The 18,629-nt window shown below is 39.8% G+C and overlaps 1 protein-coding gene across 8 annotated transcripts in view; it reads left to right on the top strand.

Moving 5' to 3' along the window:
* The window catches only part of LOC127577661 (serine/threonine-protein kinase BRSK2), a 773,538-nt gene that overhangs the window by 703,326 nt on the left and 51,583 nt on the right, over positions 1–18,629 (top strand). For all 8 annotated transcript variants that reach the window (XM_052029044.1, XM_052029045.1, XM_052029037.1 and 5 more), the window contains 2 exons: positions 8,471–8,594; positions 16,732–16,912. In XM_052029044.1, the coding sequence (XP_051885004.1) occupies positions 8,471–8,594; positions 16,732–16,912 (305 nt within the window). The remainder of the gene's footprint in view (positions 1–8,470; positions 8,595–16,731; positions 16,913–18,629) is intronic.

The following is an 18,629-nucleotide window of genomic DNA, read 5'->3' as shown; positions in this document are numbered from 1 at the left end:
CTTTTAATACTTAAAGTATTTATTTAATTATTTTTAAAAGCTTCTATTGAATCTGTTTCCACCATCCTATCAGACAATTCATTCAAATTCTAAGAACCCTCTACATAAAAAAGTTCATCCTCATGACATTTCTGTCACTTTTGTCAGTTGCCCCTGAAATAAATATTAAATGCTGGAAATATTCAACAAATCATATGTCAATGCTGTCACACCTGAAATACTCAGGTATTTTTTTAATACCTGAGTATTTCCAGTATTTCCTGTTTTTATTTTAAATCTGAATCTGGTTGTTATTGACCTTCTGGCAGTGAAAACAGTTTTTCTTCATGTATCTAATCTCTTACTGGTTTTAAATTCTGCTGTCAAACTTTTCTTTGCTTTTGCTTTCTAGGGAGATCAATCCCAATTTCTCTGGTCTATCCAGGTAACCATGATCTCTCATCCCAGCAACTATTCTAGTAAATCTCTTCTGTACCCTCTGCAGAGCCTCTATGTCCTTGCTTCGCCCAAATTAGTCACAGTATTTGAAATAGTGTTTTGAATAGATTTAGTGTATCTGCTGGCTCTTCTACATTAAAGTGCTTTTGTCTGTGGCTTTTTCTAAAATCTTTAATTTTTGTTCAGCTGCCCAGCTATTAAATATTTCTGCACAAATACTGTCAGATATCTCTGTTCTTGCATCCTCTAAAATAGGCCCATTTAGTTTGTATTTTGTCTCACCATTCCTACCAAAATATATCATCTAATACCTTCTAGTGTTAATTTTCATCTACCATCAGCTTGTCCACGTTATCTTGCTCTTTTATTATCTTCATTGTTCACTTCACTTCCATGTTTTGTGCCACTGTAAGTTTTGAAATGTTGACCTCAATTTCAAGTCCCAAGTCCATAGTGGTTCTATACTGATCTGGGGGAATACAGCTAACTGCCTGTCTCCTGTCCCATAGATAGCTGTTCACCACAACTGCCTGTTTATTATCTCCTGTTGCTTCTTTGTTCCCAAGGGTTTAAATTTTCTTTGCAAGCCTAACCTGTGGCTCTTAATCACTGTGTACTTAGCATCAGTTGCACAGCCCTCACTGTTACCTCATCAAGAAATGCACCACCAACAACTTGTATTTAGTTAACCTCCTTAATGTCATAAAACATCCCAAGGTGTTCCACAGGGCATTAAATTAGTTAAACACATTTTGCACTCAGTAAATTAATTATTATTCTATGCCTTTCCATTTGTGTTAATTTTCTCCTGGATTGTTGCATCCAAAAGCTTTCTCACTAGCAACGTTAAAGGGATTGGTCAGCAACTGCCAGCTTTATTTTTCTCCCTTTTTTTGAACTAAATGCTACGTTTGCAGTCCTTCACTCCGCATCTGCTACTTCTGCATCTAAGGAAGGTTGGAAGATCATGACCAGCATCTCCAGTAATTCTATCCTTGCTTCTCAGGATGTATCCAATCCAAGCTATTTGATTAATTTGGTTTTCTAATGCTCTATCTATTGTTCAGAACTAATCTAAACCTTTCAGTACTGTGATTGTTGTTCCCAGTTTGCTCTCCCATTCAATACTTCATCCACTTTGAGGTTAACACTGCATTCTTCTGTGTTGTTCCTCGCAAAGTAGATTTAGTGACAACCAAAGGAGCATGCTTCCCTTTGAGAAATATCCGATGTAACTGGACTCATTACTGCTTTCATGGAAATTCAACAGTCAAAAATCTATTTTTCTTTTAACAACTAACAAGGGTACAAATAATATTCATTATACTTTAAACCAGATGATAAAATAAGTATGAAGAAACTAATCTAGTTTGTTACTTCTAAATTTATTTTATGTTTTCACCCCTTCTTTTTGACCTTATTACGGTCTGTGGACACTTGTCCTTCAACAAAGCTTCTCTGTTTAATAAAAGACAAGATCAAAGGGGTTAAAGCTAAGTAGATGACCTGCTACACACACACAAGATAATGACTTGCTTTTATGAAACTGTTCGGTGTAATTCCATTCAAACTTGCATCCAATTGTTAATCAGGCCGTCTTAATTGAGGCACAGCGTATGAGTATTTTAAGATTATTTTCTCTTTTACTGATGTGGAGTAGCAGCTCCCAAAAGAGCAGTAATGATTTTATGAGTTGTGTGAATCGTATGCAACTCATAATTTCAATTCCAAGGGTGACTTTTCTTCTTATCAATACTTAAGTGTTGTTCAGTTCCCTTTTGATTATTTGGTTAAGTGAAGTAAATTTTTTATAGAGCAATTACACTGCAAGAATGTCAATGCATGACCCCTCCCAAGTTTAATCTGTGTGTACTTTCACATCTTGGCACTGATGCCATTCTAACTGCATTGCAAGGGTCACCAACTATATTCATTATCCAAAACAACAGCAGTGGTGCCCTTTTAATCAGCTTTCTGGCTACAGCTAGAGCAGTAGCAAGCTGGAATGCTAACTGGAAAAGATGAGGCAATGTAGTAATCCACTTCTTAATTTACTCTGATGAGCCCACAGTCAATTTGGGAACTCAGTGAGCCTCACAGTACAATCAGCTTTGTTAATTGAGCATTAGGAGCAGAATGTTTATTACTATGCAGCAGTCATAATACTATATTGATGGGTCTTTAAGATCAGTATACCACTGTATGCAGCTGTTTTCAATATTATCGTCAACATTTTTGAGGATTTAAAGATATTCGCAAAATACATATTAACATATTATACCCCAGGACATTGTACCTATCTAATAAGGTGAAGTACTGGAGATGGTGGGGGTGGGGAGGTGGAGGATGGCGAGGGGGAGGTGGGGCTGCTGGCAGGCAGGCAGGCAGGCAGGTGTGGGATTACTTATTTTTGTCCATTATAACTCTGCCAAGAAGACTAGAATCGCAATCCTGTAGCAGGTTAGAAACTTCTAATGTCTTGACTAAGTTATCATTTATCTACTGATGTTAAAATATAAATTTCTATTAAATCCAAACCTTGTCAAGCTATGTTGGTAATACTCTTCCTTCATAACTCAGCATTGGTTCATGAGTGGCTGCAAAAGCAGGAGTTAACAGTGGAGGAGGACTTAAGAGGGGATGTTACTGAGTTATTGAGAATCATTAAGGACAGATCAGAACTCATGCATATTGCAGGGAGTGGCAAGGGAAGTGGTTGAAGCTGATTGTGTTGGTAACTTTACAAGTAAGTTGCTCAAACATTTGGTATCACAAAAAATTGAGGGACATAGATAGTGAACTCTATGGTTTGATTTTGCATTCCGGGCAGAAATTATTTATCTTAGGTTCCACTTTAGTATTAAACTCAGTTAGTTATACTGCTCCAGAAAAGTAGCACGATTTGAGACTTGTGTTCAAGGTTGTAAATACTGGATAAATTCCACAGTGTCATTTGCAGCTATTATGCTTAAGCCATTATCTCAAATGAATATTGCAAATAGAGCTAAAACATACAAGTGCTATGGATGATGAAGCCAGCCAAATGACTTTGATGCATTCTCCTTCCTCCTTGTCCTCTATTTGTTTTTCCTTTTCTCTGTATTTCTTTCCCTTCACTTCTCAATTTGTCTTCAGCATTCACCTGACTATATTAGTTTCACTGTCCAATAAGATGCAAGAGACAAGCTTATCCCAACCAAAACAAAAGCAGAAAAGATGAATGGTATTACTGAAGATATTTTGCCATTATGTCGATACATTTGTGTGCTGACCCCCAAATGGTAGAAGTCCCAGGATTTACTGTTATGTGACTCCTGTCACAGGTACCTGAAAAGTGCCTCTCAAATCTTTCCAGCAGTTTTACCTGAGAACATCTGGAAACAGCCACGTCCTGACTGATCCCACCCAGTGTTTTGCCCTGCATCTGGATGAGGAACAGGTGTTTGTTTGCAGCACAAATAGAGGATGTTGTGTAACTCCAAATATGTGTCTTAAACATATGCAAGTTTCCAACAAGAGCTCTGGTCAGCATGGGTGGAAATCATGCAATATGACCCTCTCAGTTTGTACTTTGAAGTATATTTTAAGAAAACTTGCATTGTTTTCATTTATGTTCTCTGGTCCTAATCTCATGTCTGCTTTGAAGTCGTGCGTAAGCCATGTTGGATGGTTGTTTGAGAGGAAGCTGACAAAATTCAAATTTGAAGCAACTTGTCAGTAGGATAACAGTGTCCTCATGGGGAAGTGAAGCAAAAACACTCGGGACCTTCACAGTGGGAGCACTGTATGCATCTCCTGGGCATCCAGCTAAAAACAACCACATGTATTGTGTCTGGAATTCTCTCCTTATCTCCCCTCCCTAGCTTCCTGTCCTTACAAGCACCACTTTCCCATACATCCCTCGGGAGTTAGCAATCTGCAAACTGACTGAGAACGCTTCAAGATGGGTCAGGATTTTGAATAAAAATGAGATTTCTGTAAAGAATGCCAAGTTGTGATTGATTGATATACATATTAATTTACCATAATAATTAGCTACCCATGCAGTTATTTAGCATAGTGGCTTTAATTTGCCATGTACAATTGACATTTATTGCTATTGTGTAAGACAGAATAAAAGTAAATTCGTGTGTCAAGCATCACCTGTGAAGTTGAAAACTCTGTATGTTTGGTGGGGGGAAGGGGTGCCTTCCCCCCTTAATGTGATCTCCAGAATGTACTGATGAGACCAGTATGGAGTGGGATTTGCTGGGGAAGGGCACTGTCAGACTCTATTGGAGGTTTAGCAGCATTGGTTAAGCTTTGCCAAGTGGCACACTAGGTGACTGTTACGGTCAGGTAAGGACCTAGCGAACAGTGAGTCAGAAGTTTCAGCCCTTGCAGATCTTTGGGGAGTTAGGCAGAAAATTGCAAGCCCTCTCATTCTCTTAAATTTCCATAATTCCTGTCAGTTTCTCACTTAGAATGGAATAAAATTTATTTTGATGGCATTTCAATTGATGGCATTCAGTTCAACTAATTGAAAATTATATAATTATGATAAAAATTATTCTTCATCTTTATTATGATGAATCCAGATTAATAAGCCTTCATAAAAACATAAACTGCAGGTAACACTTGGGTCAAGCAGCATGCATAGAAAGAGAAACAGAGTTAACCTTATAGGTCAAAGTTGTAGAAGTCAGTGGATTAACGGGGATAATTAGAGTGAAAATGAACAATATTTATGAAATGAGGGCAATTAAAGAGTGAGAATACAAAGGCATGTGGAAGTTGCAAAATGCAGAGCTGCAGCATATGCCTGGCAGGTCAGGCTGTACTCGTGGAGAGAGAACATGTGAGCCAATATCACAGATGGATGACTTGCAGCAGAAATGGCCAACTTCCATAGAGACGAACAAAATGAGTTACCTGAAGTTTTAGAATTACGTATTGTGTCCAGAAGGCTGCAGTGTGTCCAGATGGAAGATGAGTTCAAGCTTATTTTAAGCTCACTTCAAGCTTATGTTAGGCCTCTTTATTACAGGGCAGGAGGCCACAGACAAATCAGAGGGGGAAAAGGTTTGGAGTATTAAGTGGCAGGCAACAGAGAGCTCTGAATTGTCCTGTGCAGTTAACACAGGTGCTCTATTAAGCATAGGCATCAACCTGTCAGAGATATTCGCTTTGTTTGATCCATCTCTCCCCTACCTTCTCTGCACCTTAAAACTTTATTTAATAAGCTTTCATTCCAGTTTACATTTTTATGAAACTTTAGATTTATTAGAAACCCATACTATTTTTTTATAGAGAGGGCATTTTCCTCCATTCTGAATACCTCTAACACATGATGATTTCTTCAACTTCACTTTTAACAGTTCAGTGCCAAAGGTATAAGCATATTTATCTAGTTCGGTGCCTGTATTACAATGGAGTGGTCTTCCACAACCATCACTGTAGAGAAGAGGAAAAGGAATCTTGCCACAACATAACATTATATTTATATTCAGTCTTCACTCCATTATGGATGTAGAAATATAAACTAATCTGTCCCAAAATAGTAATTAGGAAATCTCCACTCACCACAGGGGATTTACTAGAAAAATGTTTCTGATTTTCATCAGAAAATAGGATTAAGAGTAGGCCGCTTTCCCCTCAAGCCTGCCCCATTCAATATGATCATAGCTGATCTGCCCCAGGCCTCATGGATAGGAAAGGTTTGGAAGAGATATGGGCCGGGAAGGCACCTTGGTTGATATGGATGAGTTAGGCCAAAAGACCTGTTTCCATGCTGTGCTGTGACTCAACTCCTCTTCTGCTCCAGCTCCATGTAGGCCTCAATTCTTTGACTTTCATGGTGGGCAATTCGATGATGGTGATGCCAGTGAATGTCAAGGGAAGGTAGTTAGACTCCTGCTGGTAATGGTCTTTCCCTGGCACTTACATGGCATAGAAATTTTATAAAGATTTACAAAAAGATTTAATGACTCTTGATCAGCAATTTCTGGCCTGGCCAGACATCCATATCACACCGATTGTAAACGTGAAGTTATCCAAATCCTTGGAAGGTGTGTTTGATTTGATGTCAGGTCAATGATCTTCATTTCTACAGAGGTACTGAGTATCTCCAGTTCTTTTTTGTTTCTACCTGAACACAAGAATGTTCTCCCTAGACCACCTCAAGTCATTATCCCTCTTTCTCTTTTAAGACATCTTTTAAAACTTACTTTATTGATAAAGCTAACGTGATATTTCCTTCGGCATTCTGGTTCGCTCATGCTCCTGTGAAATTCCTTGGGATGTTTTGCAATGTTATAGATGCTATTTGAATAAAAGTTGTTGCTGCTGCTACTGGGTTAGATTCCACCTGATAGACTGATCTTCCTGATTCCCACTGACTACATTTTTTACCAAAAGACCTTAAAGGCCACAATCAACAAATTGTGCATTTGTCATTTTCATCTTGCGTCTTGGATTCAGCTCCTTTGGCCATCCTTGGTCCAGGGCTATAATAAGAGCTGGCATTGTGTAGTCATTGTGAAACTGAGCATCATTGGGCAGTTATTTGTGAGTAAGTGCTGCCTGACAGCACTGTCGGTGACCCCTGACCTGACTTTGCTGATCATTGGAAATAGACTATGAGGCCAGTAAATGGCCTGATTAAATTTGTCCTCCTCAGCATACTGCCTGGGCAATTTTCAACTTTGATGGGTAGGTGCCAGTGTGACACTTGAAGAATAATTTGGCTGCAGCCCATTTAACTTGGAACATAACTTAAGTGCTGCAGCCAGGATATTTCAGTGACATATTTTCTCTGGTGTGTTCCATGGGTTCAGCTGTTTCTTCTTTTTATAAATTGATGGAAGACCAACCTTTATGATTGTAGCTTCCTCATGGGATTGAAACCCTGATGAGTTCAAAAAGAGTGTGGGACCAGGACCTAGTGAGTTTAAAGGTAGTATAGAAAGGGGTCCCTGGTGAGTTTAAAGTGAGTGCAGAAATGGGACCCTAGTGAGTTTAAAGGAAATGAAGGAAACAGGGCTCTGGTAAGCGAGGTACTGAACTGTTGGGATTTTGAAACAATGGGATAACTTCAACTTCTATTTTTGCACTTGCACCCTGGCCTTAGCTGACTGAGTTGAGGATGTTAAATGGAGTCTCCTGTTAATTGTTTCATTGTGTACCAACATTCATGGGTGGATGTGGTAGGACTGCAGAGATCTGAACTGATTCATTGGTTGTGAGAGAGCTTGGCTCTGTTTATTGCACAACTGTTTTTCACTGTGGTGGTCATATGGTCCTGTGTTTTGGTTTCACTGGGTCAGCATGTTATTCCACATTCCTACTTGAAGCATTGATTTAATGGTAATGGAAATATAAAGACGAAGAAATAAGCTGTGCTTCAAGGTAAGAAGCTGCAGTATTAAACAATCCTGCTGATGATGATGGCTCACAACAACTCATTGTTGCCCAATTTTGAGCTGATTATTAAATACCTTGATATAAACGGAATGGCTTGCAAATGTAAGTTAATTCCAAATTGTAAACAGAACATTTTGTTACTTCAGATGACATGATGCAATTGACTCACTGCACGAAAGACTGGATGAAATGCAGCAACTGACAAATCTGTCTTATAGCTACCCAAATATCTGCAATCTTTTTAGTATCATGGTTTTGAAACATGGAACCAATATTTTCTGGACCATAATTATTTTAATATTCCTTGCAGCTGTACATGAGAACAGGCTTCAAAGTTTGCCTGGTTCCATGGGGAAATCCTTTTGATAACATGATAGTTTTGACAAGTGCTGATCTGACACATTAACAATAATATTGAAGGACTGTTAAAAGCTGACAGCTCTTCCTTTTATGGTCCAATGGCTTACAGCATGATCAGTTAACCCAAGTTCTGTTGGTTTCTCTTGTTAACACTTCAGTTAAATGTGCACTATTAGTAGACCAAATGAAATAATGAGTGAAGGTGACTTGTTGAATGATTTGAAAATGTTTCAGAAATCTCTGATAAAGATATTTCTTTCTTACTATTTAGACTTGCCAAAAAATCATGGTTTGGTAATTTCATCAATTTGGACAAAGAAGAACAGATATTTGTGGTGATCAAGGACAAGCCATTGAGTTCCATTAAGGCCGACATTGTCCATGCATTTCTTTCAGTAAGTATCAACTTTTAAGGGGAATTTTAGGAATTTTATCATTGCAGCCAATTAAGTGGATGCTGTCTTGATTTCCTTTCTATTTTTTTTACATTCTTTAATAAATGCAGTATGGCTAAAATTTAACAAAGTACCTATACATGATGTTCAGCTACTTATGCTAGAATATGTGAAATATTATTTTTTAACTACAAAGCTCATATTAATTAGTAACATCTCACCTGCAATCTAACTTAAGGAGGAAACATTCTGGAATGTTGCTTGACCCACAGCACAAGGTTGTTCAATTGAAGCTTTATAATGTAAACACAAGCCACTAACTCCCCGTCGTACATGGGTTCATGACCTTACATACACGATTAAGAAGAATCATTAAGTAGATGTCTGGAATCTTCTACAGAGAGGGAATGCTCATAGGGGAATTACAAGAGAGACTTGCTGTTATATTCACATCCTAACATCTAAGTCAAGCATGTTTCCTGTTAACTTTCATGCTAAGAAGAACTGGGATAAATACCACTGTAACAACAGAGTGGAATAAAAAAAAATTCTTACTGTTTCAATAAAATATTATTTTGGCCTTCAGTAAGAATAAACCAAATATTCTTTGAAATTTGCATGTATGACATTCAGTAATTTTATATTTTTGATAACAATTTGTCAGCAGGGAGGCATTAGTATCATGGCAGAATTTTCAAACTATTGCACGCCTGCTGTACACCAGCCCATTAAATCAAGAACTGGAACTTGGTAACATTAATGTAAAGAAGTTTTAAAATGAGTTGGTGACAACATTGGGTTGCACCAGCCATAATCTTGCAAAACTCTCTTGATTCAGGGATTGCACATGCCTGTTAAATCAGTTATCTGAATCTTTGAACACTTAAGAAATCTAAATTTATTAAAGACAGCCAACAAGGATTTAGAAAGGGTTGGTTATATCTAATAAAGTTAATTGTTTTTTTAGGAAGTGATGGAGAATGTTTAATCATGTGGTAAAGTGGAACTTCAATGGATTTATTTATTCATGGGATATGGGTGTCACTACAAGTGCCTTCAAATTTTGTTAATTACTCTTGAGAGGATGATGATGTCAACTCTTAAGAATCAGAATCAGGTTTATTATCACTGACATACATCTTGAAATTTGTTGTTTTGTGGTGGCAGTACAGCACAAGACGTAAAGATATAAAAATTACAATAAGTTACAAAAATAAATAAATAGTGCAAAAGAAGAATAACGAGGTAGTGTTCATGGGTTCATGAACCGTTCAGGAATCTGAGGGCAGAGGGGAAGAAGCTGTTCCTGAAATGTTGAGTGTGGGTCTTCAGGCTTCTGTACCTTCTCCCCGATGGTAGTAACGTGAAGAGGGCATATCCTGGGTGGTGAGGGTCCTTAAAGACAGATGCTGCCTTCTTGAGGCACTGCCTCTTGAAGATGTCCTCGATAGCGGGGAGGGTTGTGCCCGTGATGGAGCTGGCTGAGTCTACAACCCTCTGCAGCCTCTTTTGATCCTGCGCATTGGGGCCTCCATACCAGGTGGTAATGCAACCAGTCTCCACCGTACATTTGTAGAAATTTGCAAGAGTCTTTGGTGACATACCAAATCTCCTCAAACTCCAAATGAAGTAGAGCTGCTGGTGTGCCTTCTTCATGATTGCATCAATATGTTGGGCCCAACATAGATCCTCGGAGATGTTGATGCCCAGGAACTGAAAGTTGCTCACCCTTTCTATCACTGACCCCTCAATGAAGACTGGTGTGTATTCTTCCGACTTCCCCTTCCTGAAGTCCACGATCAATTCCTTGGACTTGCTGACGCTGAGTGCGAGGCTGTTATTGTGACACCACTCAACCAACCGATCTATCTCACTCCTGTACGCCTCCTCATTGCCATCTGAGATTCTGCCAGCAACAGTGGTGTCATCGGTGAATTTGTAGATGGTGTTTGAGCTGTGCCTAGCCACACAATCACGTGTGGCTAGGCACAGCTTGAGGTGCACCTGTGTTGATTGTCAGCAAGGAGGAGACGTTACAACCGATCTGCACTGTGGTCTCCAGATAAGGAAGTCGAGGATCCAGTTGCAGTGGGAGGTATAGAGGCCCAGGTTTTGAAGCTTATTGACTAGTACTGAGGGGATGATGGTGTTGAATGCCGAGCTGTAACCAATAAACAGCAGCCTGACGTATGTTTTGCTGTTGTCTAGGTGCTCCAAAGCCAAGTGGAGAGCTGGTAAGATTGTGTCCACTGTAGACCTGTTATGGTGATAGGCAAATTGCAGCAGGTCCAGGTCCTTGCTCAGGCAGGAGTTAATTCTAGCCATGACCAACCTTTCAAAGCACTTAATCACAGTAGATGTGAGTGCTACTGGGCGATAGTCATTGAGGCAGCTCACCTTGCTCTTCTTGGGCACCAGTATGATTGATGCCCTTTTGAAGCAGGTGGGAACCTCCGACTGCAGCAGTGAGAGACTGAAGATGTCCTTGAACACTCCAGCCAGCTGATACCCTGCCAGGTACACAGTTGGGACCTGACGCCTTGTGAGGGTTCACCCTCTTGAACGATGTTCTGACATTGGCCTCTGAGACAGAGATCACAGGGTCGCCAGATGCTGTGGGGATTCATGTAGCGTTATTCTCTCTTCAAAGCGTGCATGAAAGTTGTTGAGCTCATCAGGGAGTGAAGCATCACTGCCATTTATGCTGTTAGGTTTCACCTTATAGGAAGTAATGGCATGCAAACTCTGCCACAGCTGTCATGCATCCGATTGTGCCTCTAACTTCACACGGAATTGCCCTTTTGCTTGCATGATGGCCTTCCATAGATCATACCTGGACTTCTTATAGGATTCTGGATCGCTGGTCTTGAATGCCACAGATCTAGCCCTCAGCAGACTGTGACTCTCCTGGTTCATCCATGGTTTCTGGTTTGGGAAAACTTTGTATGTTCTCGATGGCACACACGCATCTACGCAGGTCTTGAAGATGTCAATGACGGCTGTGGCATATTCATTCAGATCTGAAGATGAATCCATGAATATGGTCCAGTCCACTGATTCAAAGCAGTCCTGTAAACGCTCCTCCACCTCCCTTGACCATAACTTCGCAGTCCTCACCACTGGTGCTACAGTCCTCAGTCTCTGCCTATACGTTGGGAGTAGAAGTGCAGCTAGGTGATCGGACCTGCCAAAGTGCAGGCAGGGATGGCACAATAAGTTTCTTTGATGGTGTTATAGCAGTGATCGAGTGTGTTGGCTCCTCTAGTTCTGCAGGTGATATGTTGGTGGTAGTTCATAAAACTACTGCAGTTCCTGTGATGAAGTTGTACCCACATTACTGTTGGATAGAGATTTATATGTTTTCAAATCATGATTGTGTGTGACTTGAAGAGGAACTGGGAGGTGTAGTTGATGGCCCTGGATCTTATCACTTCTATTTATCTACAGGAAAGTAAATGCAGAAGGTTAGTGTTTCCTGAGGTCCCCTATCCATCGTTCCACCAACCTGCCAGAGGTGGATATATGCCTCTCCAAGTCAGATATTTGTCTCTTCACAATAGAACAGGTATTTGAGCCTAGAGTGTAAGTCGCAGCTATTTGATCCTCCACCAAAATTGCAATTGACCAAAATTGAACAGTTTCCCGCATGTTCTGTAGCTTACACCAATCCAGTGGAGAACTTGTTGGATGTGAGGCCAAGTCTAAGGAAGATTGAAAATGGCAGAACACTCTCCATAATCCTGTATACATCAGAGACCAGAATAACCTTCATAAGACACTTCAAAGCGCTGGTGAAATACACCTTCATCGTCTCTGCTAAATCCTCCAAAACCAACATTACTGCACTCTCCCAGGGTGACATCTGCAGTGTCGAGGCTCTGATCATGTTTAACCAGCTTCAGTAGGAGATGGCAGGTGGCAGGTGTGTGGTTGGGAACCACGTTATTTGCACGTCTGGCACCAAGCTCCTGAAGCAGGGTCTCCACTCCATCACAGCAGAGGTTTCCAGGAGTACAGAGGTAACACTTCAAGGGTGTTCTCAGAGCCTCCTTGAAAAAGGTAGCATCCTCATTGTTTCATGCTAATCCCTGAGCCTAGACCACTCAAATTGGTAGACAAGCATCCAGAAAGGCACCAAATGTTTTGTTTCTCCAATAGGAGCACATGGAGGCCAAGCTTAGGCAATTCAGTTATCCATCTAATCAAGCTCCATTTACCCACCTGTAGCCCCATCTGTGGATCTTGCATTAGCCTCATAAAACATGACCAGAGTAGAAGATATTTATTTATTTGTCATGTGTACATCGAAACACACAGTGAGATGTGTTTTTCTGCATTACTGAGAATGTGCTAGGGGCAGCCCGCAAGTGTCGCCACTCTTCCGGCGCCAATGTAGCATGCCCACAGCTCTTAACCTGTGCGTCTTTGGAACGTGAGAGGAAACTGGAGCACCCGGAGGAAATCCATACAGACACGGGGAGAACATACAAACTCCTGACAGGCAGCAGCAGAATTGAACGGCATTTTCAATGCCAAGGGACTGCTTGAGAAGAAGAAGAACGAAGAATGTGTATATCATGTAGCAATGTGTGTGTAAGAGCATTGGTGATGCACCACAGTACTTGCATCAACAGAACCACACTTTGATAATCCAGAGTTCTGGGTGCTAATCGGTTAAGCACAGAGTTGTCTGTAAGGCAGTCTTCACTCCCTCTGATCTTCTCCCAACTTTTTGCTTGGTGAATACCAGCCTGGGGCTGCTTCCAGTCTTTCCAAAGGAAAATGGAACCATTGATTGCCTCTTAAAAGGGAGCAGGAAGCGTTAAAAGGGAGCAGGAAGCGTTAAAAACTGTGGCCAGTAAGTGTTAGAAAGTGTGCAGGTCAGGAAAGGCAAGAACTGCCTGGCTTCTCATCCTGTCCCACCTCCCATCTAGCTGCTCCACTTAATCATCTTCTCCCACTTCCTGCTTACTCTGCAGTTATGGGGTTGAGAGGGAAAAATAAAACAGCTATGATCGAATGGCAGAGCAGACACAATGGGCCGAATGGCCTCATTCTGCCCTTATGCCTTATGGTCTTACTCTACCTCTCTCCTTTCCCACCCCCTTCCCATTCCTGCCCTACATCAGGTTCCCCACTTTATCCTCTCCTCCTCTACCCCCTTTCCCATCGGAACTCTCATCCGCCTTCATATCCCCTCTTCCTTTTTTGATCTCTTCTCATATTTCCCTCAGCTGCTCCCTATTCCCTCAGATTTCCCCTCCCAGATTACCCCTATATCCCCTTTTCTATCTCCTACCCTATCCCTTTCGTCCTTCCCCTCCATGTTACCAACATAGTATCTTCTCCATCCTGACCACAGTTCCAGTTGTGGGCTCATAAGTTCTGTCCAGCTGCAAGGACCAGCGGATCTTTGCAGGCAGCCCTTGCAGGAAAGCCACCGCATATCCCCGATGACTTCACCTTCTGAATGAATAAGTGCCTGGCACACCAATTAAATATTCGAATGAACTGAATATTATCATGTTCAGCTCATTAATGAGGTCCATGTAGCAGATTTGGAATATGGCCAGGCATTGCACAGGGGGCTTAGGAGTGAAATGTTGACTTGTTACAATTTCACCTTAGACTATTTCCTGTTATACTGTTTGATCAGAATGGACTCCCGAAAAAACAAACTATATTTAGATCCTAACATCTAATGCAATATTTAATTTCTCAGTATGAAATCTGTTTCCAATTTTTTTATATCTCCAAAGAAAGCTTTGCACTATTTGAGTTCCCCCACTGCTGGATCATTTGGACAAATTGTGTAGACCACACCTTTATATTCACCTACTGCAATATTCCAGCAATTGCACAAACCTTATGGAACTGTGTGATGTCCACTGTCACAGAGATGTCATTGATAAAGCTGTTTCAGGAGGCAAACCAGTCCATGAGTGGCCAGTGAGTCTCAGTTAATGGATCCTGGGGCTGCAGTTCCCAGACAGCACGATGATCTTCTGCTAGCTCGTGCTATCAAAGGTTTTTTCCCCTCTTAATGTTACTGATGATTGGAGGCATCCAGAAACAGTTGAGATACATTCAAATATATTTTTAAGGTCAAAAATTAATTCAAAATTAAAAATAAAATTTGTTTAAAAAGACTTCTACATTTGTAAATTTATTTGAAACATTAATATTAATCAAAAATGGGAAAAAAAGACAAACCTCTTAACTTCATTACTTATTAAGATAGCTGTCCCCATTCAGTTGAATGAGGCTGCACTAGATGCTGAGAGCCCAAATAAGAAATGTGCCTGACTCCTTAGCTCAATGTGTTTGTGAGTTACTGCTGGGCTCAGCACTGAGATCACGAATGGAGAAGAAGGTCAGATGCACTGCCATCTACACGGAAATCCAGAATCTGATTACATTTGCTTTGCAGTTAGCTGGCAGTTTCAAGCCAGAGCAATCTGAGCTCTGAATATCATTGGTGTGGCAGAAGAGGCTACGATTCTTACAAGCTCCATCTGTGCCAGATTTTTCATTCTGGATAGGTACGAAGAAATCGTCTGTCTTCTCCAACAAGGCATAGTGTCTTTAAACCCTTCCATACAATCTAGGAAGTCTTTTAAAATAAGATGTTATTACTTCAATTCGGCTCTTTCTTAACTCAAGTTTGAAGTGGTGTGCATATATGTTATCAGAAATCACCACAGCTAATTTCACGTAGTGCTTCTGTTGGCTCCCATCGCTAAATCATCTTAGACTTCACAAAGCAGAAAGCAATGAAAGAGTAAAAACTATATCTTAGTCTGACAATAAGAGATGTTGACATGAATAATGACCATTTTCAGGCTCCAGAGGTCACAATTTTCAGAAAATAACTTTAAAATTTATTGTACATGAATGCAGATGACTTCACCTCAGGGAGTTCTCTGAATACATGTCCCAATTCATTCCACAGTCCACACTTAACATATACCTTCTGCTTGCCAATTTGTTGATGTCATTTACATAAGTGGGTGGACAGGGTGACAAAGATCTTTTGAATATTTTAACCTTGTGCTGTTCAGGGGAACTGATATGCAAATACTGAGCTCGATCAGGGCAACTGTTTTTAATTCACTTGCACAAGCTTTGCCATTGTGGCAGAAAAGTGCCATTTTAAATACTGAATGTCTAGAAAGTCCAGCAATCAATTTCTCTGATTTCTATTGAGGTGATTTTTAAGATGCATTTTTTTTCTTCTTGAATAATCATCCTGCAGTTCAGAAGTTGCCAGTCATGTATCACTGTAAGAGACACTGGAGACAATAACACAGCCAATCTCTGCCAGGACCGTAAGTGGGTTCTCTGGCAGAGTTTGGCTGTGCTTTTGTCATGAGCACAATGTAAGTGCACCTGATGCTCTAAAGCTGCAGGATTCAGCATTGAATCTTTGTGATGCCATTGCTGTGAAGGTGAGACCCATTTCCCTCAGTGCAAGATCTCGCCCAAAGACATGAAATTGGTCTTTGGTAGTAGTATGATATGGGGAATAGTGAGTCGACAGCCTGTTTGACAGGTGAGGAATGAAACAAGGGTCATCACTTAAAATCATCAGCAAGAGAATAAAGAGAATTTTCATTGTGCAGAGGTTGTTTGAGAATATAATGCTTATCCACAGGGCGTGGCTGATGAAGAAATAATTGCATCTTTTAAGGAAGAATTTGATATAAGTGTTTGACACATAGAAAGATACAAACTATGAGAAAGAAGGAGCACTGAGGTAATTTTGTATGGCTGTGGGAAAGAAGTGCCACAGACATGATGGATCAAAAGATGTCCTCCTGTTCTCTAAATTTCATTTCTGCTATGAAAATAACAGGAGAAATAGTGTAAAATTGTAATGGAATTCAGCTACAGATGCTTATGAATGTGATTCATGCATTCACTTGTTACTACTACATAGTATTCTGAAAATGTGCCCTGCTTTCTCTGCTTTGCCATTGGAAAAGCATTAATTTATTTGAAAGATTTTTAAAATTAAGACACCTATGTCCTTGTCTGAAATACCTGACTCTTCATTGTATACAGTGATATTACTTAAAGAAATTTAAGCTTATTTCTCTGTTATTAACAAATGCTGTGTTCATTTCCTGAATTGCAGATCCCCAGCCTAAGTCACAGTGTCATGTCTCAGACAAGTTTCCGAGCAGAATACAAGTCTACTGGGGGCCCAGCTGTGTTTCAGAAGCCAGTTAAATTCCAGGTGGACATCACTTACACAGAAGGCAGTGAGGCACGGAAGGAGAATGGGATTTATTCAGTCACCTTCACACTGCTGTCAGGTAATAGCTACAAGAAGGGTAATGGGAGTAGCTGTAACCTTATTAATAACAGGAAGAGAAGTAGGAGGGCCTTTTGAATACACTCTGATTATCTCTGGAACTTATGCATAATGTTTCATTTCTGAGTAATATTGCATTCTGTGTCTCTTTAGGTCATCAATGATTTATTATATTATTGCAGACACAGGAGCAGATGGGGTATGCATATTGAATTTAAGTGGGGAAAGAAAACTTAGCAGGCAGATAACAGCTTTGAAGGAATTCAAACAGTTTAAACATAAGAACTGAATTCTAATGCATTCCAAAAATTAAATATTGATTCTTCATTTCTCTAATCGTTTGATCTAAGAAACATAATTATAAAAAGAACTAAGGAAAAACACCTTAAGCTTATTTTCACAATATCACAGTTAAGCCTTTTGCAGCTCTTAATAGATAGCTGCAGTCTGTCCTGTCTTTGAAAATTACTCACATCGTGTTGCATATTATGACAGTCTGAATCAAATTGTGCCTATATGACAATGCATTTTACTCCATTTGCCATTAAGAGCTGAAAAAGAAATTAGTTATCTCTGCCTAAATTTAAAGACAAAATGTTTTTTGAAGAGTATTATAAAAGGGGCATTTTACCAAAGAATACGATTCAATTCAAGATTATTGACAGATATGTAGAAATAGTCTGGAACAATTGAAAGGAATTGGCAGGTTGACTCCTGATCTTTTTAGGCCATGTTCTTTTTCTGTAACTTATTTATATTAGAGAAGGTACATGAACATGCCATTCAGATAAGTTTTAGCTGACATTTATTATGCAGAGCTGTGAATATAAATAACATTACTTTGAAGTTACAAACTGCACAGATGTTATCCTGTTGTAATCTGTAGAGACGTGGCTGAATATATGCAGAAGTTCTGATTTTCCAATGAGTTCAAAACAGAAAATGTTGGGAACATGGAACAGATCAGGCAGCATCTATGGAAAGAGAAACCAGGATGACGCTTAAGGTTGAGGACCCATTGTCAGAACTGAACTTTACCCAAGCTGCTGAGTTTCCAGCATTTTCTATTTTTATTTCAGATTTCCAGCATCTGCAGCTTTTTTGATCTTGATTTTGAAGTTTTAGATATCAGTTCAAACGACTTAAATCAATTTTTCTTGGATTATTCCAGCAGAATAACAATATATGACCAGAAACAGGAGTGAATTAACTTGATCTACATGTAAATTAATAATAAAATCATCAGTGGCCATGAGAAAAACAGTTGGTTGAAACAAGCAAAAGACACTTAAATGTATCACTGACAAGTAATCACTGCTGATGTTGACAGAGCTTTGTTAAACTTTAGTTGAAAATCAAAAAAGGAATGATGCTGCACTTCCATTAAGGAAGACCCACCTATGTTTACTGTAGCGTTTTTCATTATTAGCAGCAAAGGATGGGATTTTTGTGGGGGAGGGTGATGGTAGGATGGCAAAGTGGATTCTAAATGTTATTGGCAAGCTGCAGGTTAACCAACATCCTCTCAATACCAAGTTATTACAATTTATGATATATAATTTGTGAACAATCAATGGAATTCAAATTTCCACTGACTTAATTTTATATGTTTGTAGTGAGTAAATTATATGTGTACAGATTTGCCCCAGAGATGCTTTTCTTGAGCTTTGATGGTTGATTGAATGACTTCCACATCAATATGAGCAGCATCATTTTTT

This window comes from Pristis pectinata, chromosome 14 (assembly GCF_009764475.1).
Source record: "Pristis pectinata isolate sPriPec2 chromosome 14, sPriPec2.1.pri, whole genome shotgun sequence".
Lineage (NCBI taxonomy): Eukaryota > Metazoa > Chordata > Chondrichthyes > Rhinopristiformes > Pristidae > Pristis > Pristis pectinata.
The sequence above is the reverse complement of the archived record's forward strand: the minus strand, read 5'-3'. Positions and strand labels throughout refer to the sequence as shown.